Below are 26,695 nucleotides of genomic sequence, written 5' to 3'. Positions count from 1 at the left end.
GGAGGGTTGAAATGTCTGAGCTTCACAGGACAGACCTCCTGCCATGAGGCTGATGGGCTACCTGGTGCTGTATAAGGGGTTGGCTCATGTGTCAGGCCCCTGATCACTGTGACCTCCTGAGGTCAACAGTCTGATTTTGTGCCTTTGGAATGAGCACAGAGAAGAGCGTCAGGGGCAGACTACCCAGGCTGGGCCCGCGCCAGCCCTGTCTTGACCTCTCAGTCCAACTTGCCTTCCCCTGGGAAGCGCCTGGGAGCATGGGGTGGGCAAAGCACTGTGCCGGGCATTCCTGGGGCCGCCCCAGGCCTTCCGCTGAGGAACCTCCAGGCTGGTAGAGGAGCCCTGACCCCTGATCTGGCTTTGGTGGAGGCCGCCTGGGAGGGAGCTGGGGGAGAGGAGAGACAAGTGCAGACTCCAGGGGCCTGGGAAGAGCAGGCCGCGCAGAGGGAAAGACACGGGTGACGGCCCAGAGGACCGAAGATGCAGGAGTAGGTACCAGGGAGACTGGGTGGCGGTCTTTATCTGGAAGGTGCCGTTTAGAAGATGAGCAAGGAAAAGGGAATCTTGGAATATGGGGTGGCACCCAAGCTGAGTTTGGCCTTGATCCTATAAAGCAGCAGTGAATGGGAAGCATCGAAGGGAGCTCCGAGGTGGGGGCCTGGTGGGAGGAATACAGCCAGGCTTGCTGTGCAGAACAGTCCTTCTGGCTGCAGGGCGAGAGAGGGCGGGAGGGCCCAGTGAGTCAACAAGACCAAGAGGAAGGGGTTTGAACTGAGCCTCAGCAGGGGCAAGAGGAGGCCACACGGCCCCGTCGATCTGGCCACTCATGAGCCCTGGGTCCTCTTACCGGCCATTCATGACATAGCCCTGCTTACCCCTCCAGCGTCTGTTCTCGTTCACATCATCCAGTTTACATGGATACGTGTGTGTGTGTTTATTTTTCTTTTTAGCATCTTGCTAATCTTACATATATAGCATATGTAGTTCTCCAAACATTCCATGTTGGCCTCTGTTTCAGGGCCTTTGCTCGGGCTGTTCCATCTGCCTAGGACACCTTTTTCCCAGCTTACCCTGGTCTAGCTTACACGGCCAACTCCTCATCCTTCAAATCACAGCTCACGTGTCACTTCCTCTGAGGGCAGCAAGTCCTGACTGCCACGTACAAACCTCCATTATTACCTACGGTACACTGCGTCCCAGCGGCTCAGACTCCCCTGATGGCCTCACTCATGGGACTCTTCTCTCCTGTAAGGCTGGGCTCAGGCTTGCTCTCTCCAAACCCCCAGTGTCCGGCACAGGGCCTAGTCACGCTGTGATGCTCAGTACATGTTGAGTGAACAAATAGAAGGCTGGATGAGGGAAGGTCAAGATGCCTGGAGGATAATAGTGGTAGTAATTATTACTATTGAGCAAGGGATCTTAGTGTATCATCTCATTTAATCTCATGATGCATCTGAGACAGATACTTTCTTTATCCCCATTTTATAAATAAGCAAACTGAGACTTCAGAAATTGTTATTTGCCCACCCAACTGGTAAGCTCCGAACTGGAATTGGAACCCCAGGCAGGCTGGCTCCAGAGGATGCAGTTGTTAACCCACGTGGCTGGGCTGGGCTGGGTAGGGAGGCTGGGCTCTCTGGTGAGGTGCTGAATAAGGAAAGGGGTGGGGTGAGGTCTCTCCAGTTTTTCTGCTTTTTTGTGTTTGCACTCGAAGGAATGAAAAGCACACGGGTCAGTAGTACTTTACACCATCTCACCAGGCCCTTCCAAGTAGCCGCAGTTCTAGCCTTTTCACCTGGGTACCTTTCCTAGCCCGTCACTGTCCTCATAGAACTGACCTCTGTTCTGCTCACACCCTCACCTTGAGAGGAGGTGAGACTCCGTATGTCCTGTTCTCAGCTGGCGAACCTCACGTCTCTTCTGTCCCATTTGTCTCTCCCAGATGTCATGGAACCCCCAGTACCGGAGCTCCAAGTTCCGCCACGTCTTTGGCAAACCAGCCAGCAAGGAGAACTGCTACGACTCTGTGCCCATCACCCACAGCGTCCAAGACAATCACTTCTGCGCTGTGAACCCCCACTTCATCGCGGTCGTGACTGAGTGCACTGGCGGGGGTGCCTTCCTCGTCATTCCCTTGCACCAGGTAAGGACGCCTGCTAGGCCCGGCCCCACACAGCTCTCTGGAGGCAGCATAGGACAGAGGGAAGGTGGAAGGAGCCTCAGTTTGGATTCCATACATGGGCTCAAGTCCCAGCCCTGCTGTGTGACCAAGAATGAGTCATTTCACCCCTTCAGTCTTGGTGTCTTATTTCAGCTTCTTGCAGTTGTTTAGGACTCCTATGACCAACCCTCCACCCCACTGCAAATTCATTCATTCCTGAATAACATTAAATGCATTGCCGGGCTCACGAGACATTGGGGAAGTCTCCAAAGCCAGCTCCTCTCTCCAAGAGAGAAAAGGACCTTGAGGCGAAATCCAAGGAGAGGTAAGCAGCAAGCGAACAGGAAGAACAGGCTTGTCTTGTGGCGATCGTTGACAGCAGAAGTTGGGACGTATGCAATTGCTGATATTTAACAGACTTTGATCCCCAAAATGGCAGTTTCATATAGATTAACTTAACAGCAGATCTTTTCAGGATCCCGAGTCTCTGCCTTGAGGCAGCATCTGCGAAGGGACTGGAGGGCTTGGTGGTGCCTCTGGTTTGCAGCGGAAGCAGATAGAAAGTTTCTCCAGAGAAAAGTATCTCAGTGTGAACGGGACTCCCACAGATTAAGATTAGGGAAGTTCATAAGCTGAGAGCTACCAAGCATGTAAGCCCCTATGAGTAAGCATCAGCTGAAAAAACAAACAACAGACTTGGAGCCCTAAAGGGCTTTAGAAGTTAAAACCACACATAAAATGGATTCATAGATCAGGTTTTCTGATCCCAATGCACTTGACTTAGAAATCAATAACAAAAGAGAAATTTTAAATTCTCATTCATTTAGAAGTTTAAAAACACCTTTCTAGGGACTTTCCTGGTGGTCCATTGAGTAAGACTCCATGTTTCTACTGCAGGGGGTACAGGTTCAATCACTGGTCAGGGAACTAAGATTCCACATGCCGATCAGCCTGGCTGAAAAAAATAATAAAAACACCTTCCTAAATAACTTCTAGATCAAAGAAGAAATCAAAATGGAAATTTAAAAATACTGGGACATGAATGAAAATGAAATATATCAGTAAAATTATGGGGATGCAGGGAAGTGGTGCTTCAAGGGAAATGTGCAGCACTAATGCTTATATTTGGAGAAGGCAATGGCACCCCACTCCAGTACTCTTGCCTGGAAAATCCCATGGACGCAGGAGCCTGGTAGGCTGCGGTCCATGGGGTCGCTAAGAGTCGGACACGACTGAAGTGACTTAGCAGTAGCAGCAATGCTTATATTGGGCTTCCCAGGTAAAGCCTGGGCTTTCCCAGGGAGTGGTAAAGAATCTGCCTGTCAATGCAGGAGTCGCAGGAGACGTGGGTTTGATCCCCGAGTTGGGAAGTTCCCCAGGAGGAGGACATGGCAATCCACTCCAGAATTCTTGCCTGGAGAATCCCCTGCACAGAGGAGCCTGGCAGGCTACAGTCCTTGGGGTCGCAAAGAGTCAGACACAACTACAGTAATCGAGCACGCACACACACAGAATTCAGTACCCATTCATGAGCAAAATTAAAGTTCTAGCACCGACGTAGCGAGAGGCGGGGCGGCGGGCTATTGGCCTCCGCGGAAGCTCGGCCGCTCAGCTCCCCGCCGAGGGAGAGGAGGAGCGGCCGGGCGGGCGCCGGGAGTGGGAGGCTGCCGGCTCGGCCGGGCTGGGCTCGGGCTTTGGTTTTTAAAAAAAAAAAAAAAAAAAAAAAAAAAAAAAAAATAAAAAAAAAATAAAAAAAAAAAAAAATTAAAGTTCTTTGCACACTAGGAAAAGGGATCTTCACTAACATAGGAAACAGAATTTTTTAAAAACTTATTTATTTGCTGCCGTGCGGGGTTGCTGGGCACGAGCTTTTCTCCAGCTGCGGTGGTCGGACTCCTCACTGCGGTGGCCTCTCCTGTTGCGGAGCATGGGCTCCAGGGCGCACAGGCTCAGTGGCTGTGATGCGTGGGCTTGGTTGCCCCGCAGCACGTGGGATCTTCCCAGATCCGGGGTCGAATCCGTGTCTCCTGCCTGGGCAGGTGGATTCTTTACCACTGAGCCACGAGGGAAGAAGCGCCACAGCCTCTCCTGTCCCACCCCATCTGCCTCCTGTCTTCTAGGAAGCAGAATTTTTTAAACTTTTTGTTTTGAAAGACTCTCAGCCCTACAGAAAAGTTGCAAAAAATAGTTGAATAAATGATTATCCTTAACCAAGATTCACTGGTTGTTAAGATTCTGCCAAATTTACTTTTTGTCGTTTTTTAAATATCTTTCTCTCTGTACGTGTGCGTAAACAAATTTTATTTCTGGTCAAGTGTAACCCAGGATCATGCATTATACTTCGTTGTCAGTTTACTCATTAGATTGCTTAGTTTGCTTCATTTCTCAATACTGACATTTTAAAGCTGTAAAGCCCAGCTGTTTTGAAGGATGTTGCTAAAATTGAATTTAACCCATTGTTTCCTTGTGATTAGATTCATATTATACGTTTTTGGCAAGAATGTTAAATAAGTAATATTGTATCCTCAGTTCATTATGTCGTATGACACGTGAGGTCAGTTTGTCCCATTTTTGGTGATATTGGTGATGTTTGATCTCTTTGTTAATATGGTGCAAACATCACTCATGAAAAAGGAACATCCCTTTAGGGAATTCCCTGGCTGTCCAGCGGTTAGGACTCTGAGCTCTCACTACTGTGGCCCAGGTTTGACCCACGGTCAGGGAACTAACCCCCTCCCCCCGCAAAAAAAAGAACATAAAAGGTGCTGGCCTGAGCAGTAAGACTAGAAAAATAAGTTAAAGGTATAAGGATTGAAAAGGAAGAAATAAAACCATATTATTTACTGATGTGATTGTCTACATAGAAAACCAGAAGAGCACAGAGTCAAATTACTAGAAAAATAATAAGTGTTTGGAAGGTGACTGGATGAAAAATCAGAATCTAAGTCAGAGTTGCATTTTTAGGTAACAAGAGTGCTTAGAAAAATGTAAATATTTCCAGTGGAGTGAGAAGAGTAAATACCCAGGAATTAATAAGCAAAACTGAATAGGAGAAAATTACAGAGCATCATTGACAGGCTAATAATGAAGACGACCTAAGTAAATGGAAACGTGTGCCATGTTCATGAATAGTCACTTTTCCACCCTCCTCCAAATGTCCAGAGCATTCTCCTTTTCACTCCGTATTCCATAGCACATTGCTTTCTTAGGATACCGTGCCCTGAGTACTTTGAATCAGAGTCACTTGTGTCCTTCTGGTAGTACTTCTTAATGTATTTGCAGTGTGGGAGGAGTTGGGGAGAACCAGTACTTTGCTTCCCCATATATCACCCCGTGGGCACTCACAGTTGGTACTTATCAATTTTCACTGATTGAACAAATCTGTTCTGTTTCTATACATTTGCTTTTTAAGAATATCATACAAATGGAACCATGCAGTATGTAGGCCTTCGGGCTTAACTTTCTTCAGTCAGTGAGTTCTCTGGAGATCCATCCAGGTTGTACGTATCGGTTGCTTATTCTTTTTTATTGCCGAGTAGTGTTCTGTGGTGTGGTTGCAGTTTGTTGAACCCTTGGCTGTTGAAGGCCGTCTGGACTGTTTCCAGTTTGGAGCTGTTAGGACTGAAACTACTATAAACATTTGTATACAAGGTTCTGTGTGCACATAAGTAAATTCCATTTTTCTGGGATAAATGCCTAGGAGTACAATCTCTGGATCATAAAGTAGTTACATGTTACATTTTATAGGAAACTGCCAAGCTATTTTCACAAATAGTTTTATAGCATAAGTAAAGTATTACATGGAACATAACTTCTAAAAAGTCCTTTGCTGTTTATCTGAAATTCAAATTTTACCAGGTATCCTCTTTTTATTTGTTAAATCTGGCGTCTCGACTCCCAGGTGATGCCAGGCTCTATTCTAGTTCCTTTTTTTTTTTTTTTTATCGTTACAAAAAGAATTTTCAAACACAAAGGTAGGGAAAAACAATATCATGAACTCCTCACACCCAGACTCAAGAATTTTGAAGACTTTGTCATGCTTGCTTCATCCATCCCTTTTTTTTCCCTGCAATATTTTAAAGCAAAGCCCAGACTGTCATTTTACCCCCAGAGTTCAGTTTGCAATTCTATAAAATAATATTTTCTGTTACTGACAGAATGTGACATAACCACAATGCCAGGATCACAGCAATTTCCTATTATGTGAAGAAGCCCTTGATTGCTTCATAAATGCCTCTTTGCTCCGGGTTTGTTTGAATCAGCATCAAGAAGGTCCACGTGTTGCATTTGGTTGACATTTTCTTAAGTAACCACATCCAGCGTGACGGAGCAGGAGGCAGAGGCTGAGATAGGAAAAGGACCCGTGCTGGTCCCACGGTGCAGCGCTTACCTGGGCAGACAGGCCTGCGGGCCCATTTCCATGTAGTCAGCAGGGACAGGGCTTACGCTGCACCTTTATTAGCCCATTTTATGGGCGGTGTTGCCCCATTATATGCATCAGGATGCCGAGGCTCAGGGAGCTGACTGTCTGAAGGACCCTGCTCAGGAAAGGTGTGGACCCAGACCTGGGCATGGTCCTGGGGCCCCACCCTCATTCAGCCGACCTGCACTCCTGAGTTTTGGCTCTGGTTCACGTCGGTTCCTTGTCAGTTACCAGGGCTTAAGTCCCATCCAGGCACAGAGAATGTCAGTAAAGGTAGAAGGAAGGGACAGGCTAGCGAATTCTTCACTTTCGCGCAGGACTGGAAGATTCCTGGCTTTCCCACCGTGTATGGGATTTATTCTCAGAAGGGCCAGGCTGGCCCCTGTGGTGTCAGGTGTCCCGAAGGGAGTGACTCCACAGTCCCTTTCCCTTCCGCCCCGTGCCCCAGGGTCAACCCATTGCAGGGTGGCGCTGGCAGCCTAGGCAACCAGGGGCTGCGCTCAGGGAACAAAGGCTCAATGGGAAGGTCTGGGGACACGCCCGCCCTGAGCCTGGGGCACAGGCCAGGTTGGGCTTTGGACCCTGGCACCAGGCCTCCCGCAGACCCACCTGATCAGGTGGGAGGTGGACTTTGCTGTGAGGTGTGGAGGTCAGGAGGAATGCCAGCAAGAACAGGCAGAGCTCTGGGGTCAAGCCCAGCAGCATCGCTGGGAGTAGGCCAGGCCGGAGGAGGGTGTGGGCTTAGGGGCCGGAGGGACGTGTGGTGAACAGGTGCCTGGGAGCAGGGGAGGGGGGCACTTCACTGCTGTGCCCTTGGAGGCCAGCCAGACCCTGCTTAAGCATGCGTCATGCCACGTCCCTCCTGGGACCCACCCCCCTCCCATTGCCTGCTCACAAAGTCCTGCCTTTCTGACCACAACTCTTCATCCACATCCCAGCTGACGCCGTAAACCGCAGAGCCCCCCACAGCACACACCCGTCCCCTCCATACTCAGCTTCCCCTTCTAGAAATGGAGAGATGCAGGGTGTGTGCTAGACTGTTGTACTGTTTTTCTTTGGGAGAGAAAGTCTCTTCCAGTTCTGAGGGTCTGTTCAGCCTGGAGGGAGCTGGCCTGGGACCAGGGAGGTGGCGTGGGGTGGAGGTGTCCTTCGGGGTCCAAAGGACAGAGCTGGAACCAGAAGTGGAGAGTAAGGGGAGTGGGGAGGGCCACGGGGAAGCTATACTAGGCTCCGAGTAAGAAGTGTTTGCTCACAGTTTGTAACAAGGTCTGAAAGTGAAATAAGCCACCTAGCGGGGACGCGGGCTCCCCACCTCTGGAGGTGACCAGGCAAGGTTACCAGATAGCCTCTGCTGTCCACCACTTCCAGCCCTGGGTGTGGGGTCTATAGTGGACCCTCCCCAGGCTCCCTCTGTGCCTGTGAGAGGAGGGCTGATGAATGATGCGTTCCCTAAATCCTCCTGGGAACGTGATTTGCATTTTAGCAGCACATGTATTCACAAGATTAGGGAACACTCCTGTCGTCTTTTCCCCTCAGCTGTTTCCTCTGAGCAGCCCTCTGGCTAAGTCTCACCGACTCTAGTTAGGACATGTCTCATCTGTCCACTTGTCCATCTCTCCATGTGCATCTCTCTCTATGCAAGGTGACCTGTCCCCTCCTGTCTGGACTTCTCTACCTTCCTACCCATCAGCCTACCTTTCCTCCTGTTTGCTTTAGGATCTCTCTACTTAAAACCTATCTGTGTATGGCCCAGCCTTTCTGACTTGCAGTGCCTCCCCTTCATCCTAGTCTGATCAAAGTCTTTAAGGCCCAATTCAAAGGCATCCTCCTCCAGGAAGCCTTCTTTGATTGATCCCCCAGGGCATTTCTTCTGCCTCTGAGCCCTGAGTACACTATATCCTGCCTCCTCCACAGGTTGGCAGCTCCTCGAGGGCACAGATCAAGAGTAATTCATCTTCTGCCGCCACTTGCATGGGACATAAGATCTGGCACATAGTCGGTCCTCACTGAAAGGCCTGCTTGATGCTGATCATAACTATGGTGTGACGATAGCAAGAGGCAGACCATGAGTGAGAGAAAGCATTCCCAGTTCTCACGGCTCTGCCGTGGTTGGAGTGGCTCTGATTATCAACCCTTCCTATCCCCAGTTTCTGCGTTCTCAATGGGGATTCTTGCACGCCTTCCTGGGGTGGCTGGAGGGAAATTAAATAATCGAGCAGAGCCCCTAGCACAGGGCCTGGCACATAAATGACTCTTGAAATTATGGTTCCTAAAGAAAAATACTTGCAAACATGTTCCTTATAGGTGTAATAATGTGCTTGAGTGCATTCACTGGGGACACCTTGGCCTCACTAAGTACATCCTGGCCCCTGCAGAGTTCCGGGCAACAATAAAGCTGGCTAGTTGTGATTAGCTCTGATGAACTTATATTAGTGAATTTCCTGAGAGCTCACCATGTACCAGGTAGAGTCTGTTTTTTTTTTTTCATTTGGTCGTGCCACGCAGCTTGTGGGATCTTAGTTTCCTGAACAGGATACGAACCCAGGCCTTGGCCATGAAAGCTCTTGAGTCCTAACCACTGGCCACCAGGGGATTCCCGAGACAGAGTCCTAAGCACTGTGTGTGTGTGAACTCGTTTAATCCTCACCTCCACCCTGAGATTCTACTGCCCTTGCCATTTTGTAGGTGAGGACGCTGACCAAGAGGCAGGTTCCCTGTGAGCCCTAAGGTCACGACAGTAGCCCCACCGCCTCTCCTGTCCCACCCACCTGGCTCCTGCCTTCTGGGTCCTACAGTCCCGTCCACTTCCTCTGCCCCAGGACAGCCCCTCAGAGGCTCCGGGCTGAGCAGCTCCGTGGCGTCCACGAGGAGGACAGGCGTGTCCCCTCTGATGAGAGTCTGTGCTGTGTGCGCTAAGTCGCTTCATTGCGTCCGACTCTTTGCAACCCTATGGACCGTAGTCCTCCAGGCTCCTCTGTCCGTGGGGACTCTCCAGGCAAGAATACTGGAGTGGGTTGCCATGCCCTCCTCCAGGGGATCTTCCTGAGGGATTGAACCCACTTCTCTTACATCTTCTGTATTGGCAGGTAGGTTCTTTACCCCTAGCACCACCTGGGAAGCCCCCATTTAGAACCTACACATGTACGCGCGCACACACACACACACACACACACACACACCCACACCCACAAATCAGAGTCCTGTCCTTGGCTGACTGCTGGCCTAATGGGCTGAAAGACAGCAGTGGCCTCTGGATTATAAATATCCCTGTCCTGACAGGGCTTTTAGCAGCCCGGTCAATAGCCCATCAGACTGGCTAATGTCTATTAATGTGGGTCCTCCCACAGAAACCCTCTTAGGCACAGGGCCAACCAGTCTCTGGGGACCACCTGCCATCCTCGGTTCATTAAGAAGGAAGAGAAGCTGTGTGGGGCTGGGGCCTCTGCTCTCGGAGGTTCGGGAGGAGTGCCCGCCAGAGCCAGGCCTGGCTCTCAGGCACCTCCAAGTCTGAGGCTCACAGAGCCGGGGGCTGGAGTCTGAACGGGGCTCCTGGGCACATTGCCTCCAGTCAGCTAAGGCCAGGGACAATCCGCTCTCTTGAGAAACCTTTCTCAGGGCAGAGACTGGGGCTTGGCCCTGGGCCAGAGTGCAGAGATCAAGGCCTTGAGAGCACCTGGGTACGCCACAGCCAAAGACAGCGCTGCTGACTGCTTTGGTCCTTTGGCCCAGAAAATGATCCTAGAGAAGGGAAAGCCTGTGTGCAGGAAGGGGGTCAGGACACCGACTCAGAGAGGGCCGGTGCTCCCTCTGACCACAGTGAGCATGCCGCAGGCTCACCCTGGGCTCCAGCCCTTCACCTTCCCCGTGACCCTGGGCCAGTTCCTCCTCCAGTCTGGGGGGCGGGGGCGGGGGTGGTCAGTGATCCATTGGTAATACCTGCCGCAGGTGCAGGCTAGTTGAGCTTTGCTGGGTTTTTTTTACCATTCCTGATCACAAAGCCCCTCAAGCTCTGCAGTTTTATCAGAAATTTTTAGCTAATCCTGCAAGGACCTGATCTTTTCAGAAAGTCTGTAGTCTTGTCTTAAATACCTTTTTTAAAAAAAATTATTTATTTTTAATCGAAGGATAATTGCTTTGCCATGTGGTGTTGGTTTCTGCCGTGTATCAACATGAATCAGCCACAGGGATACGCGTCCCCTCCCTCTCAAACCTCCCTCTTAAATACCTTTTTATTGCAAAATTTTACACAGTTTTTATAGTTTAGAAGACAAAATTTTAAGATACAGAGGATGATTAAAAAAAAAGCCACACCCATTTAGCTCACCGTATAGAGATAACCATGAGTAACATTTTGATGCATTTCCTTCCAGTCTTTTTTTCTCAACTTTAGTGTACATGTGTGGGACTTACCTGGCCATCCAATGGTTAGGACTCTGTGCTTCCAATGCAGGGGATGTGGGTTCCATCCCTAATCAGGGAGGAACTAAGATCCCTCATGCCAAGAGGCACAACCAAAAACTTTTATTTAAAAAAATATATGTATATATACACATATGTAGATGCATGTGTGTGTTGGCAACCCACTCCAGCATTCTTGCCTGGAGAATCCCACGGACAGAGTAGCCTGGTGGGCTACAGTGCCTCTGGTCGCAAAGAATCGGACACAGCTGAGGCAGCTTAGCACGCATGCATGTGCGTGAGCACACACAGGCACGCGTGATCAAAGCTCTTATTGGAGCACTTCCTGTAGCAGATCACTGGTGGACTTTTCAGCCACAGGACGTCATTTTACCCTCACCACCCTGCAAGGGAGAGATTATTCGTCGTATTTTGGGACAGTGGAGAATGACCTGGGGGCTTGGAGCGCTGGTCCCTGGGAGACCTGAGCTGGGCCCGTGGGTGCTGGGCCCTCACTCCAGGTGCTGCCTTGCTGCTCCCGTCCCCGCCCGGGGGCCTGTTTTCTTCATCCGTGAAGAAGGCTAAACCATCTGAAAGACGTTGATCTTGTGCTCACCTCCTCACACAGCACTATCAAATGACACATCCCAAGTCTTTATTTTCTCTCTCTCTCCCTCTCTGAATGTCTGTTGTTGTTTAGTTGCTCAGTGATGTCCACTTCTTTGCAGCCGCATGGACTGCAGCACGCCAGGCTCCCCTCTCTTTTACCATCTCCCAGAGTTTGCTCAGATTAATGTCCACTGAGTCGGTGATGCCATCCAACCATCTCATCCTCTGCCACCTTTTTCCTATTGCCTTCAATCTTTCCCAGCCTCAGGGTCTTTCCCAATGTATGTGAAAGTACTTGTTTGTTTTCTAAACCCTTTGATGGTAAGTTACCTATATCTTTGCCCTTTATCCCTAAGTATTAGTATGTTTCCTAAAAATAGGAATTTTTTTCTTACGTACCCACAGTACGTTGTCAAATTCACTCAGTTGAGCTTTACAATACTTTTATCTACCATTCACGTCCCAATGTATCAAATAATGTGCTTTATAGGGTTCCCCCTCCTGGAAGGGATCCAGTCTAGGGAGAGATGTCTAAGACCCTTTCCCAAGAAGTGAGATCGGAGTTGGGCAGAGGATTTCTGAAGGGGAGCCTGGGACCACGGCCTGTTTTCAGAGCTGAGATGCATGAACCAGAGGCTCGGGTGTCTGTCTCCTAGTTTGCCAGAGGTAATGGGGTGCCCTGTGTCTGTAGTCACGGCAGCTGCCCTCTCTGGAGCCCTGGGCGGCAAGGCCATAGAGCGTCCCTGGTCTTCACTTCCTCTCCCTTGGGCATGGTCTCAGGGCATCCCACGAGTGCAAGGGTCTCTGCAGAGTTGGGCAGGTGAGGGAAGAAGAGCCTGTGGGTGAGCCCTGAGTTTGCTCCGTCCTTGAAAATACATTTCTAAATATCCCCGAGACTATTAGTTCTGTGAGGTCAAGTACTGCATCTTGTGTTCACCCAGCACTTTGCCTTGGGCCTGTCCTCCAGGTTCCCTGTAATGATCTGCCGGTGGGTGGGTGTCAGCCAGTTTTCTTCTCCCCTGTCTCCTTCGCTGAGATGTAAGGTGGAGCCTTCCGCTGGGCGGGCTCTGGAACCTGAGGATGTGGGCGGTGTCTGCGTTGGCGGGCAGAGGGCCCGGTCCTGGGCCCTGTACTGCCAGGGCCATGCAGCGTGATGTGTGAAATCCGTGTGCGGGTCCCCGCCAGCCGCCAGCTTCTGTGCTTGAACTGGTGTCGTTTTCTCGTGACCCAGGAGTTCTCAGCTGCAGGGCTGTGAACCTTGTGTGTCCTCCCAGCCCCGAGACAGGAGTTCTCAGCAGGAAAGAGGGGAAGGGAGGAAGTGCCCTTTCTTGTTTCTCTTCTTGATTGATGTGTTTTTGGCTGCGCAGGCTTCTCTCCAGGTGCGGTGAGTCGGGGCTCCTCTCTCTGCAGCGCGCAGGCTTCTCATGCTTCTCCATGGCGTGTGGGATCTTCCTGGATCAGGGATTGAACCTGTGTCTCCTGCATTGGCAGCTGGATTCTTAATCCACTGTGCCCCCAGGAAAAACCCACCCTTTCTTTTTAATTGAAGTATAACTCACATGCTTCCCCTGTGGCTCAGCTGGTAAAGAATCCACCTGCAATCCGGGAGACCTGGGTTCGATCCCTGGTTGGGAAGATCCCCAGGAGAAGGGAAAGGCTACCCGCTCCAGTATTCTGGCCCGGAGAATTCCACGGACTGTATAGTCCACGGGTGGCAAAGACTCGGACATGACTGAGCGCCTTTCAGCTTCATAACTCACATACTGTAAAATTCACCATTTAAGTGTGTGATTCAGTGGGTTTTAGATACTCACGTGTTGTGCAACCGTCACCACTAATTTGAAAATAACTTCATCACCGCAGAAACCCCATTCCCATTAACAGCCACTCATGCCCTTCTCCCCCAGCCCTAGGCAACCACTAGTCTGCTTTCCGTCTCTATGGATTTAACTGTTTTGGATTTTTGTTGTTGTTGCCACACCTAGACGCTTCTGGGATCTTAGTTCCTCAACTTGAGACATGCCCAGGCCCCCAGCAGTGAAAGCAGAGTCCTGACCACTGGACAGCCAGGGAATTACCCCCGTCCTGGACTTCTAACATGCATCAGTCAGGGTTCAGAGTTCTAGGTACCAGGGGGTGTGTTCCTTTGCTCAAGTAGCAAAGCTACATCTGGTGCATCATCTAAGCCGAATCACACAGAATGAGGCTTTTTATGTCTGGTGTCTGCCAGCTAGCACCCAGTTGTAGCGTGTGTCAGCACTTCATTCCCTTTTTTGACCATATTTCATTTCATAAATATACTGGGGCTTCCTGGGTGGCTCAGTGATAAAAGAATCTGCCTGCAATGCAGGAGACGTGGGTTCTTATCCCTGGGTTGGGAAGATCCCCTGGAGGAGGAAATGGCAACCCACTCCAGGATTCTTGCCTGGAGAATCCCATGGACAGAGGAGCCAGGTGGGCTATAGCCCACAGGGTCGGAAAGAGTTGGACACAACTTCCTTCCCTTTTTTGAAAAATATTTCATTGTATGACTATACTACGGTTTTATAATCTATTTATCCATTTATGGACATTTGGGTTGTTCCCACCTTTTGGCTATTTTGAACAATGCTGCTGTGAGCACTGGCGTACAGTTTTTTTGTAGACCTGTGTTTTTATTTCTCCCGGGGCTGGACCTAGGAGTAGCATTATGGGCTCACGCAGTAACTCTGTTGACCCTTTTGAGGAGCTGCCAGGCTGTGTTCCTCAGTGGCTGCACCCTTTTTGCATTCCTGCCAGCCGTATATGAAGAGAAATGTCCTTTTATTAAACACCTACCATGTGCTAGACACTTGCGCTAGACCCTTCCCATACCTCACCTCCTGTGAACCTCACTTGAACTCTGAAATATCTATTACTGGCTCCATTTTCCTGAGGCTCAAGAGGTGTCGTGACTCCCCCAGGATCACACAGGGATTAGTGGGAAGTCCTGGATTCACTACTAGCTCTGCCCTCTACGTCTTCCTGTCCACGCAGTGACTGCTGGCTGCCCAAGTGACCCTCCTCCAGGTGCTAACGTGGAATTAGCCGCATCCTCTCCTCAACCTCCCTGGGTACTGTTTTACAGACAGGAAAGTTGGACCCCCACTACCCGAAGGTCTGCGGGCACAGAGGGAATGTCTTAGATGTCAAATGGAACCCTTTCAATGATTTTGAGATCGCCTCCTGTTCTGAAGATGCCACGGTGAGTGCCCCTTTCCCAAGAGGAGTGGGGTTGGGGTGGAGGGAGGCAGAATGGCATCTGGACGCAGCTCTGACGCTCCTGACTCCTCCATCCTTGACAAGGTGAGGTCACTGTGTGAGGAGGGCATGAGTTAGAGAGAGGAGAAGTTCTGGGCTCTGTGGGACTTGGGGTGCCGCCCCTCCTCTCTATGGGCCTCGGTCCCATCTATAAAATGGGCCTAAGAGCTCCCAACCCTCCAATGAGGATCAGTGTCATTTCCTGATGGGAATGCATGTCTTCCGGGAAAACTATAAAATGCTTTGAAGGGGAAAAAAAATGCTGTGAAGGGCATTTTTACTGTGGCTTGAAAATATTATGCCATATAATCTCATAGAGAGTGGGGAGGGAAGAGCTTACTTGGAGGGAAGATTTAAAAGGATAAGACTGGGAGCATTAAATGCCTACCTTCTCGCCTTTAGTCTTCCTTTTCAGGGCCATCCAAGGGGGCCCCTCTCACAGAAGGGGTTGGGGGTTGTCCCTGCCCTGTCCTGCTCCGGAGACTGCGCTGGCTCCCCAGTTCCCTAAGGATATAGCATAAACCCTTCCTCTTGGCATTCGGAGCTCTCCCCTGAGCCTTTGGGACCACGGTACTCTGAGGGATATTCTAGGCTGAGAGGTGGACTTGCTGTAATCTCCAGCCTGGGAATCAGGCCTGTGGCCCGTCCATTCACCTACCGGTTAGGATGGCACAGATTCCCAGAAGCCTCGGCTCATCTCCAGCCCCTGCTTGGGCTGGATGGACCTCGGGAAAGCCCCTGTCCCTCTGAGGAGCCCCAGCTGCCTTTCCACTGGGTAACAGGTAGATGCAGATAGACTTGCCCTGGCCCTTCTGCGGAGCACTGCCGGTTTTGCTGCTCAGGGTTGTCGGGGTGTGAGGGGACCCCAGCTAACACTCCCCATGGGCCGTGCCTCTCCTGACAGATTAAACTCTGGGACATCCCCAAGCAGCTGCTGACCAAGAACCTCACAGCCTTCAGGAAGGAGCTGGTGGGCCATGCCCGCAAAGTGGGCCTGGTGGAGTGGCACCCCACGGCTGCCAACATCCTCTTCAGCTCCGGCTATGACTACAAGGTGGGTTTGTGTATTAGTCTCCTGGGGCTCCCCTGACATAGAACCACACTGGGTGGGTTAAGACAACAGAAGTGTATTCCCATGGTTCTGAAGGCCAGAAATCCAAAGTCAAGATGTTAGGAGGGCCATGCTTTCTCCAAGGCTATAGGGAAGAGTCCTTCTGTGCTTCTTCTAGCTTCTAGGGGCTCCAAGCTTTCCTTGGTGTATAGCTGCCTCACTGCATTCTGCCTCCATCTCTGTCTTCTCTGTGTATCCACATGTCTTCTCATAAGGACATCAGTCATAGTAGGGCCCACCCAAATCCAGTGTAGCCTGATTGTATTGATACTTCATTACATCTGTCAAAACCCTATTTCCAAATAAGGTCATATTCTGAGGTTTCGGGTAGACATAAGTTTTGGTGCGGGACACTATTCCATCCATTAGTCTTCCTGGAGGGGGTGAGCTGGACCCTGCTCAGAGATGCCTCACCCTCCTTCACTGACTGTCAAGTTAGCAAGCCGTGGGCCTGTGGGATGAGGACATTCACAGCACAGGAGATCTGATTCTGTTCCCACTGTCCCAGTCTCTGACTTACAGTGTGACCCGGGAAAGTCCCCGTTCTTTGGGCCTCAGTCTGTACACCAATGGGGTTGATGCCATCCTGACTTCTGAACTCGTCCTTTCACAACTCGATAAGGCTTTACAGAGGCACCTCAGAAGCCTCTGTGATGGATCGGAGGGTGGGGTGGGAGTGGTTGAAAGGTCCTCTGCCCCATTCTGACCAAAAGGACTCTGTTGTCTGTCTAGATAGGGTGTGCTGCTGCTCATGGGTCTCCCGCGTGGCTCAGCTGGTAAAGAGTCTGCCTGCAATGCGAGAGACTTGGGTCGGAAAGATCCCCTGGAGAAGGGAAAGGCTACCCACTCCAGTATTCTGGCCTGGAGAATCCCGTGGACTTAGAGTCCACAGGTGCAAGGGGTCAGACACGACTGAGCGACTTTCACTTCACTGCCTACGGTGGTGCAGTTCTATCTGCACACAACTCCAGGGGGCCCGGTTCACATCTTGGACTGTGGGAATGGGCTGCCCTGGAGCTGTGCCGTATACAGCCTCTGCAGCTAAACATGGCATCCCTTATTAACTGTGTGGTGGAAACTGTTGCTAATGACTGTTTGAAACCCCCTGGATTAGCCGGTTCCCTGGGGTCCTCCCAGCGTGGATGTTGCGTTGCTCCAAGCAGATGGTGTTTTCTTTTCACTGCTGGACCGCCTGACTGCTGACTCCCCCCTCCTGCTACGTGGCCACGTCAGCGGGCAGATCCATCCTCTCACCCGAGGCCTTTTGGCCAGACTGCCATCTGTGGCTTCCCTCCCGGGGATACCGTGTTTCACTGCACCCTGGCTGGCGTGTGACTGTGGGGGCTGGGGGCGGGGCTGGGTTCAGAGCCGGCTCTCTGCTGTGCAGGTGATGGTCTGGAACCTGGATTCAAAGGAGACTGTAATCATGAGCCCCGTGAAGACAATTAACTGTCACCAGGACGTGATCCTCTCCATGTCCTTCAACACCAACGGCAGCCTGCTGGCCACCGCCTGTAAAGACCGCAAGATTCGGGTTCTAGACCCCCGAGCAGGCACCGTCCTCCAGGTTGGTGCCAGGCTGGGGTCTGGCTTGGGGTCGGAGGAGCCAGGAGTGGAGTGGGCATGGGGGAAGCACAGGGGCTTCTGAGAACAGAGCAGTAATGCTGTCGGTGTTCTAGCCAAGGTCTTTATGCATGGTGTCCCCATCTGTTGGGAGGTGTTGAATATATCATACCCATTTTCAGTTGAGAAAAGTGAGACTTAAGAAAGGCTAAGGGACCTGCCCACACTGAAAGCTGAGACTTGAACCGGGTCTAACTCCAAAGCTGTCAGTATGCCTCGGCTCTGTCAAGAGGCGTGACGTGGAGTCAGGAGACCGTAAGGTACCACCGTTATCCACTGTGTGACCTTAGACAAGCGCTTTCTGCTCTCTGAGGTTTTATTTTCTCATCTGCAACAAGAGGACATTAGTCCTTCCTCTGGGAAGTTTAAATGAAATAACCCAGGTGATGGTGCCCACTTGCATGTAGTGGATGCTCAGTAATAATCTTAGCAAAAACGTGGAGCTGGGCTGAAGTCTGCCTCTGTCTTAATTTAAAAAAGAACCCGCAACAAAAATAGTGGGAGAGACTTTATGTGGTTGGGAAAGATCCAGGAAGGCTTCCTGGAGGTGGTGCCTCTGGAAGGATTCCCCAGGCAGAACTGGGATGAGAAAAGAAGGCATTTCGGGTGGAAGACAAGGAGTCCCTGACCACACATGTCACTCCAGGAAGCCAACTATAAAGGGCACCGGGCCAGCAAAGTGCTATTTCTGGGGAACTTGAAGAAGCTGCTGTCCACCGGCACATCCCGGTGGAACAACCGGCAGATGGCCCTTTGGGACCAGGTAAGTCACCAGAGCAGCCCTACCAGCACCCCTCACCACACCAACCCCCCAGCACCCCTTCGCTGAGTGCTAGCTTCATCTGTTCATTCAGGCATTCACTCACTGACCAAACTGATTGATGAAAACCAGGGAGGTGCCAACAGCCTGATGGCAATCACCCAGATCTTCTGCATCTTGTCATTCAAGGCTGGGGGGGGGGGGGCCGGTCAGGACTTAGGAGAAGCCTCGGTGTCAGGGAGGGGAGGTGGCTGAGCCTGGGACCAGGACTTGGGGTGGGGTGGGAGAAGGAAAGGGCCTTCTGGATGGGGGGAACAGCTGGGGCAAGGACTTAGGATGAAATAGGGAGGCGTGTGAGCAAGAAGAGCTGCCTGTTCAGCGTGGGTGGGGGTGGGGAAGGGGGTGAGGACCAGGCCAAGTAGTACTGGTTTCAAGGAGCTCTTGGCCAGAGCTGAACAGGCTGCTTCCTCTCTAGCTCTGAATCTCCTTGCCTCATAGTAGACAAAGTCCAGGAGGAGGAAGGCTGGAGTGACGTCATGCGTATGAGAAGTGATTTGTTAAAGGCAAAATGCCAGCAAGGCAAAAGGAGGTGGTCTGCCTCTCACACACACGCACACACACACACAGAGCCCCGGGGCAGGAATTCTTATCTCAGCTCGGCCGAGGTCCTCCGTGAGTGACCCACAGGCCTTCCCGGACCTCCTTCCTTTGCAGGATGACCTGTCTGTGCCTGTCACAGAGGTGGACCTCGACGGCTCCTCCGGTGTGCTGTTTCCCTTCTACGACGCGGACACCAGCATGCTCTACGTGGTGGGGAAGGTCAGTCTGGCACGGGAGGGAGCCGATGCCTGGTCCCGCCGGCCTGGGGCCCCTGGAGTGCAGGGCAGGGGCAGGGCCAGGCAGGACTGTGGCTGGATCCTCTCCCCCCATGGTGAGCCCCCAGCCAGCCCTGTCCCACCTTCCAGGCTCCACAGGAGCACCTGGGGCCAGGGCTTTGGCCGGACACCCTGAGCTAGTCACCCCCCCAATTCTGGGTCCAGGTGAGGAGGGGCCAGTTGGTGTTTCTTGGCAGGGGCAGCTTCGAATTTGGGGCAGAGGGGGTTCTTCGCCGGGTGGGACTGTCCTGTGTTTGGCATCCCTGGCCCCTCACCCCAGGGTCAGGCATAGCAGCTACCTGCCCACCCAGTCATTATGACAGTGACAACCTGAAGTGCCCCAGGGGTGAGACCCGCTGGATGCTCTCAGGACACCACACTCTTGACCTTCGTGTGTAGCTCTTGGATGGAGTGGGGTTCAGGTCTGTGCTCCCCACGCCTCTGCCTTGGAGGCACACGGGGGGGCTTTGGGTCATGGTTGGGGGGATTGAGTGTTAAAGTGAGGACCCCCTGCTGCCGTGGAGACCATCCCCTGGTATGCCCTTGTGTGAGGTGGCTCTGCCAAGTCACAGCCATAGTGAGCATCAGGTTTCTGACGTGGGGCCGTGGGGCCAGGGGGGGGCTCGCGGGACCCAGCCCTGAACGGCGCCCTCTCCCCCACAGGGGGACAGGAACATCCACTACTATGAGATCAGTGCCAACAAGCCCCACCTGAACTACCTGACGGAATACCACTCCTATAACCCACAGAAGGGGATCGGTGAGTGTGGGATGCGGAGGCCACGTGGGGCCTGGGGAGACAGGCACGAGTCAGCTGCAGGCCCGGCCCTAAAAGAGTCCCCATGTGGAAGGGGAGACAGGTCAAGACTCTGAGTTGATGGGAGCTCTACTTGACGTATGTGGGAGGTTCTCTGGGAGCACATAGGAAGAAGCCAGGGAGGGCTTCCTGGAGGAGGCAAGACCCGAGGCGCCAAAAGGGAAGCAGAGCGAGACTTGGGGGGAGTGTGGAGGTGTTGTAGCTGAAAGCTGAGCAGTTACAACAGGAGCAAGAAGGTGGGGGACCCTGACCTAAGAGAGGCCCTAGATTTTAAGTTTGTTTAGGGGTAAGAAGCAAAACAAGACAGGATACAACTCTGTGCCCTCGACAGGAAACCCACTTATTCATAAAGACACAGCTAGGTTAAAAGTAAAGGTGGAGAAAGATAAGAGAGCGTGCTGACATTAATCAAAGGGGAGCTGGAGTCGCTGTATTAAGGGCATCTGGGGGAATTCCCTGGCGGTCCAGCGGGCCACGCTCCACAGTCCCGATGCAGGGGGCCTGGGTTCAACCCCTGGTCGGGGAACTAGATCCCCGCATGCCGCAACTAAGTGTCCACATGCTGCAACTGAGACTCTGCAACCTAAATTTTTTTTTTTTAAAGTGGCACAACCTAAATAAATAAATTAAAAAAAAAAGACCATCTGGGTTGGGAGCTGTGGGGATAGTGATGGAGGGCTTTGAGCAGAGCACACTTCCTGTAAAAGTCTGGCTAAAATCCTTAAAGATGGCAGGCAAAGTCTGATGGTTCCAACCCCATCTCCCCAGCACGGGGCCTGAGCCAGTGTAGGACTCTTTGTTGAGGGAAGAACAGTGGGAGGAAGGTGGTCTCTGTTCACAACCAGGTGTGCAGCCTGGCTTTGCCACTCACCCTGGGGCCCTGCTGCCCCAGGCCCCAGCTGAGGAATCTCTTGGCCCTCCTCCGTCATCTACCCACAGGTGTTATGCCAAAGAGAGGTCTCGACGTGTCCTCCTGTGAGATCTTCCGTTTCTACAAGTTGATCACAACCAAAAGCCTCATCGAGCCCGTATCCATGATTGTACCACGACGGGTAAGGGCGGTGGGAGCCATCTCCGAGGGAGGGAGGAGCCCCTCCTGGAGGAGGAGGAGCCTGGGGCCTGGAGCCTGGCGCCCGTGCCCCGGGGGAGCCGCCGGAGGCTGGTGGCCCCTCCTCAGAGGGAAGGCTTTCTCGGTGAGTTGCTCAGTGAGCTGGGGCACGGCCCTTTGCTCTGGGCCTCAGTTTCCTCCACTCACAGGGCTTGGGAGAGTCTGCACCCCAGGCTCTCTAAGAGGTCCCCCCAACCATCCCCACTCACTGTCCTGATTGCTCCTGCAGTCAGAATCCTACCAAGAGGACATCTACCCGCCCACGGCCAGCGCCCAGCCCTCTCTGACAGCCCAGGAGTGGCTCAGTGGGATGAATAAAGGTGAGGAAGGCAGAGGAAAGGCTCGGGGAAATGTGGGGGACACTGGAGTGTCCAGTGGCCCCAAGTGACTGAGAGGGTTTGCCTGATATTTGTGGCTTCCCGTAACCCATAACCCCGGAGGACTGGTGGTTGACAGCTGGTTAAGAGCAACTAGGGGCCTTTCCTGGGGGTCCAGTGGGTGAGACTCCGGCCATTAGGATGCATACACGTGGATCGAGGCAGGAAGGGGCTTGCCCAGAGTGGCTCAGGAAACTCCCCCCAATTCAAGGAATTTTGCTCCATGGAAAATGTCTTTAAACCCTGGGCTGTGCAGAGTGCCTGGACCGTCTCAGCTGGATCCCCTGCCCATCCGCCCACCACTTCTGCAATTACTCTTTGACCCCAGAGACCTTGTAGGCAGTGGCCACTGCCCAGGCCCTTCTGCCCGCTCTGCCTGCCCTGACCCTCCCTCCTGGGTCTGCCAACACAAGGGCCTGCAGAGTGGGAGGCCGGTGTTGGGAGAGTTCATGACCTGGTAGATGGCAGAGTGCCCCACAGGCAGGAGGAGCTCGCGGTGTTCTGGGGCAGCCCCTGCAAACCCAGCCTCGCCTAACCACATGCGTGCATTTACGCTCCGCTCTGGCCTGTGGGCTTGTGCCTGTCTGCATGGGGCCACACATGTGGCATGTATCTTTGCGTCTGTGTGGCTCCGTGTGTATCAGTGTCCCTCAGGCGCGTCTGTTCAGGGGCTCTCCAACCTCTCACAGCCCTCTGCTTCCCTCCCAGAGCCCGTCCTGATGTCCCTCAGGCCTGGTGCCGAGCCGCTGAGCCCGCAGCCTCTGCCCTCAGAGAGAACCCTGTCCGTGCCCACGGCCCCCACCTCGCCTCATCTCCTCAACCAGACAGGAAGGCTGCTTGCAGAGGATGGCCGGGGGCCCTTCTCCCTGCCAGAGGAGAAGGCGCCAAGGTGGGCGGCAGAACACAGGCTGGAGGAGAAGAAAACCTGGCTCACAGATGGCTTTGACATCTTTGAATGCCCCCCACCGAAGACAGAGAATGAGGTGCGAACGCGGTGGGGGTGGGTCTACCAAGGATGGGGAGCAGCTGGGGTGGGGAGGCAGAAAGTGAGGGCGAGAAAAATGACCAGCGGTGTGGGCCGGCCTGGCCACTGAACCCACCTTGCTGGTTCATTTAACAAGCAGGTCGTGAGCACCATCCGCATGCCAAGATATGGTGGGTTTACTTACAGATGGTGTAAAAAGCCGAGGGTTTGACTTGGGTATTAAAGTCCCTTCTGGATCTGACTCTCTAGGATTTTCTGTGCTCTCAGAGTCAACTTTTGTTAAGTGCCTATCCCGTGTGCCAGGTCCCAGTTAGACAGGCACTCATATCATCTGATTGTTTTTTCTCAGCGGCCCAGGGAGTAAGTAGCAGCTCAGAGATATAAGGGCTGGTGTCTCGTGGAGGGATTCTGAGTCTGGCTCTCCTGAGCGCTAATTCTGGGACCCAGGGGCTGAATCTCCCCCAGCCTCAGCTTCCGCAGCGGTGACGTGGGAGAACTAATGCTACTTCCCACCCTCATGGGGTCTTGTGAGCGTTCAATGGAATAACGAAGATCCTTAGGGGAAACACCCAACATCTAGTGCCATCCCGTACACCGGCAGCAGTTGTAATAATGCCGAGGTTAGTTTTCTGACCCCCAGTTTCCAGGGGAAGAAACTGAAGTTCAAGAGCAGATAAGTAGCCTGTCCAAGGTCACATAGTTTAGTGGTGGTGAAAACTCCAGTCTCCAGGACTTCAGGGCCAAGTATCCTTTCCTCCACCTGTGGGGAAGTCTAAGGAGACATGAAATATCTGAAACGTCAGTTCTTTTTTGAATTTCATTTATTGGGTGGAGAAAGCAAGGTTTTTGTAAAAGATCTACCATGGCTGCCCCCTCCAGTCTCAGCCTTGTTAATGCAATCACCCCCCTTTCTGAGTGACAGGGGCAGTGTCAGTGCTTCCTGCTGGTGTCCTGCCCCCTTGCATCCCAGGACAGCCCTCCCGGTGACCCTCCCCTCCGCTCTTTGCTCTCCCAGCTGCTGCAGATGTTCTATCGGCAACAGGACGAGATCCGAAGGCTCCGCGAGCTGGTGACCCAGCGCGAGGTCCAGGCCAAACAGTTGGAACTGGAGATCAGAAACTTGCGTATGAGCTCACCAAGGCTCTGAGCAGAGTCCTCTGCCCTCCTCGCCCTCAGGGACACCAGTCGGCTCCATGCGGAGGTCCAGAACCAAACCACAGGTCCTCCGAGAACAGCTACTGTTTCTATATTTTTTACCAGAAATGAAACTCTTGGTCGCTGAAAGATTCCAGTGGGACCTGCTGCCGATTTTCCAATTGCCTTCTTCAAACAATGGTGTCTGAACTGAATCTTTTTAGATGATACCTTGCCTTCGGTTGACTTGCTTTGAAGGGTCCATGATAACTTCTCAAGGGGAAAACAGTACTGTAGAAAGTTAGAGCTGGAAGGACCTAGGAGGTGAAGCTGCCTCTGGTTTTCAAGCTGTGGTTCATAGCAAGGCAGGGTGGGGAAGGTGAAGCCAGGAGGGCTGTTTTGTTTTGTAATACTGGCTTCTATGGAATACATAATTCTCCTACTAAAAACCAGAAGTTTGCGAAGAAGTGGCATGGTCCAGCTTCTTTATTCCATAGATGGGGAAACTGAGGCCCAGAGACAGGCAAGTAATCAAGGTCCCCAGAGAGTACGTGGCTGGGCTGGGCTGAGCTCCTGGTCTCCTGGGTCTGGCTACTGTTTGTGAGGCAGCACGTGTGCGGTTCCCAGCCCACGGGGCAGGAATCCATCGGTTCTGGGCTCATCTGTGCCCCTGACTTGCTCTGTGACCTCTCGGAAGTCATTCACTCTCTGGCCCCACTTTCTCCATCTGAGCAAGGAGGCCCCTGGAATGTGCTGTCCTTTAGAGGATCTGCCACCTGAAATGAAAAAGCCTTGGCCTTGACCTGAGGAAAGCTACTTTGCAGGGTGATGATCTGGGTTTGCTGCAGGAACTCAAAAAGATATTGACAAAGGGGCAGAGGAAGTTTAACTTCCAGGAAATAAGTCAAGGTTCCGCCTAATTGTGGAACACAGACACAAGGCCATCCTCTCTCCCTTCAACTGGAATCAGCCAAGTATGTGTAGACACTGTCCCTTGGGTGGGGATGCAGACCGCAGAGTGGTACCTGTGACCACTGACCGCCACCACCAAAGCCCTGAGGTCATAGAGCCTGCCTCCTCCAGGATGATGTAGGCAGGTTTCAGCCCAAGGTTACAGGAGAGGTCCCCAGGAGGTGGGGAGCCCCAGCCCTGGAAGTGTGGCACCCACCCAGGAGGACTTCTGGAGAGGGATGCCTGTAGTGGGCAAGGAACTGGGACCAGATGACCCTGACTTCCCTGCCAGACTGACAGTTTTTCTGTGTCTCTCTATTGTGTATTCTGAGCCCTTTCTCTAAGGCGCTCTCTCTCTCCGTGGTCAGTACAACAACCCAGCTAGAGACAGGGAATGCTGGATGTTAAATGTGCCCCTCCTTACCAAGGCTGTGCCAGCCATGAGTTTTGCCCAAAGCACAGGGTGATCCTGGAACTCAGATGGGAACTGCAGGAGGGCCACTCGGGCCTGGTATGTTTCAACCCAGGCTGTATGTTCGAATTCCTTTGGGAGCCTTCAGGAACCACAGACATATAGGCCCAACCCCAGACCACTGATGCAGAATCTCCAGAGTAGGGCCTGGCCTGGTATATGTTTTTTAAGTTCCCAGATGATTCTGCAGCACAGTCAGGACAGAGACCCAGTGGACTGGCCCATCTGTACCTATTTTCAGTGAAGATGGGGATCGTGAGCACCAGACAGGATCTGGGACTCCAACCCCATCTTCTAAGTCCAGGCTGAAAGCTCCTAAAAAGCAGGAAACATCATCCTGGGGGTCTCTGGGACCCCCGACTGCAACATGATGAGGGCTCTGTGCCCCTGATGGCCCCCTCCCCTTGCCATGGCCGAGTCCCCTCATTTGCCCACACACACCAGATATGCCCACATTCCCTGTCGTGTTTACTAAGTTGCTGGGTCCTGCCAAGCTTGCCAAAGGCCAAATCTCAGGCATTGTCGGGGAAGCGGAGCTCCACGGAATGGGGTTACCTCCCCCCACCTCGTCTGTGACCAGCATTTCACAGTTTACAAAGCCCTCTCACCCCCACTCACTGACACGTCCTCCTCTAATACAGGTGAGCTAGGCGTTGTTATCCCCAAGTTCAAAAGGGAATACCTAGTCTCAGAGAATGAAGAATCATCAAGCCCAAAGGCACAAGCGGAAAGGCTGGGAGGTGAGGTCCTGTCTGGGGAGCTGCCCACATGCCTCCTCCACTCGGAGCCTTTCCTTCCTGCTCAAGCTCTCCTCCACCCAAGGGACCCGTACCTCGTGCTTAAAGACAATACGAAGGCACCCATGAACAAACTTCTTTTCCTTTCTTTTTTTAACATCTACAATAAATTATTTAAATTATTTCACAGCAAGGGAGAGGGATAGGTAATTTTTATCAGATATTTTTTTAAGTCATTTTTTAAAAATTGTTTTTGTTGTTGACTGATGAAGTAGGACTTGCCCAACATTTGCTCAGGACACCCAGACTGTGTTCTCATCTCCTTACTCCATACCCTAAGGCCCCCCTGACTGTTGACTCAGGAACTTTCTGAGAGTGAAGACAGCACTGGGAGATGAGCTCTGGCATCTATCTACCATCATTGAGATTGTATCATAGACGGAAGCAGGAAGTCAGAAATCGAGCTATGCTTTTAATACGAAACCGTGCCTGAAACCCTTTGATTGTTTTAATATTGTTTCTGAAATTCCTTGTACCTTTATAAAAAAATAACTAAAAGTGAAGATAAATAGATGTGGAATTGTGCAATGGAAAGAAGTTAACAAAATAATAAACATCTGCCTAGACATTTTAATACATGGAGTTTTCCTTGATTTGCTTCACAAATACAGGTTTCCCTCGCTATCTGAATGTAGAAGGTGCTCATGAAACCTTTCATAAGCCAAAATGGCTGAAACGTGAAGAAGCAATTACCTTCATGCAAAATAAGTCAAGGGGAAGCACAGATGCTCACAGACGCAGTTCAAAGCTAAGACAGCGTCATGTTAAGGATGCGGAGTGTCGTTCCTGCAGAAGGAGCGTGACGATGCCACTCC

At 52.1% G+C, this 26,695-nt stretch overlaps 1 protein-coding gene across 3 annotated transcripts in view; it reads left to right on the top strand.

Annotated features, from left to right (window-relative positions):
* CORO2A (coronin 2A) overlaps positions 1-26,454 on the top strand; it is a 61,017-nt gene extending 34,563 nt beyond the window's left edge. For all 3 annotated transcript variants that reach the window (XM_043891197.1, XM_043891196.1, XM_043891195.1), the window contains exons 2-12: positions 1,943-2,143; positions 14,698-14,814; positions 15,775-15,924; positions 17,369-17,548; positions 18,251-18,367; positions 19,079-19,183; positions 19,903-19,999; positions 20,996-21,108; positions 21,394-21,484; positions 22,250-22,524; positions 23,542-26,454. In XM_043891197.1, the coding sequence (XP_043747132.1) occupies positions 1,943-2,143; positions 14,698-14,814; positions 15,775-15,924; positions 17,369-17,548; positions 18,251-18,367; positions 19,079-19,183; positions 19,903-19,999; positions 20,996-21,108; positions 21,394-21,484; positions 22,250-22,524; positions 23,542-23,673 (1,578 nt within the window). In that variant the 3' untranslated portion in view covers positions 23,674-26,454. The remainder of the gene's footprint in view (positions 1-1,942; positions 2,144-14,697; positions 14,815-15,774; positions 15,925-17,368; positions 17,549-18,250; positions 18,368-19,078; positions 19,184-19,902; positions 20,000-20,995; positions 21,109-21,393; positions 21,485-22,249; positions 22,525-23,541) is intronic.
* Positions 26,455-26,695: the final 241 nt, after the last annotated feature.

Source organism: Cervus elaphus, chromosome 29 (genome assembly GCF_910594005.1).
Source record: "Cervus elaphus chromosome 29, mCerEla1.1, whole genome shotgun sequence".
In the NCBI taxonomy this organism is placed as follows: domain Eukaryota; kingdom Metazoa; phylum Chordata; class Mammalia; order Artiodactyla; family Cervidae; genus Cervus; species Cervus elaphus.
Note: the sequence above shows the minus strand (reverse complement) of the source record. Positions and strands in the feature narration are given on the sequence as shown.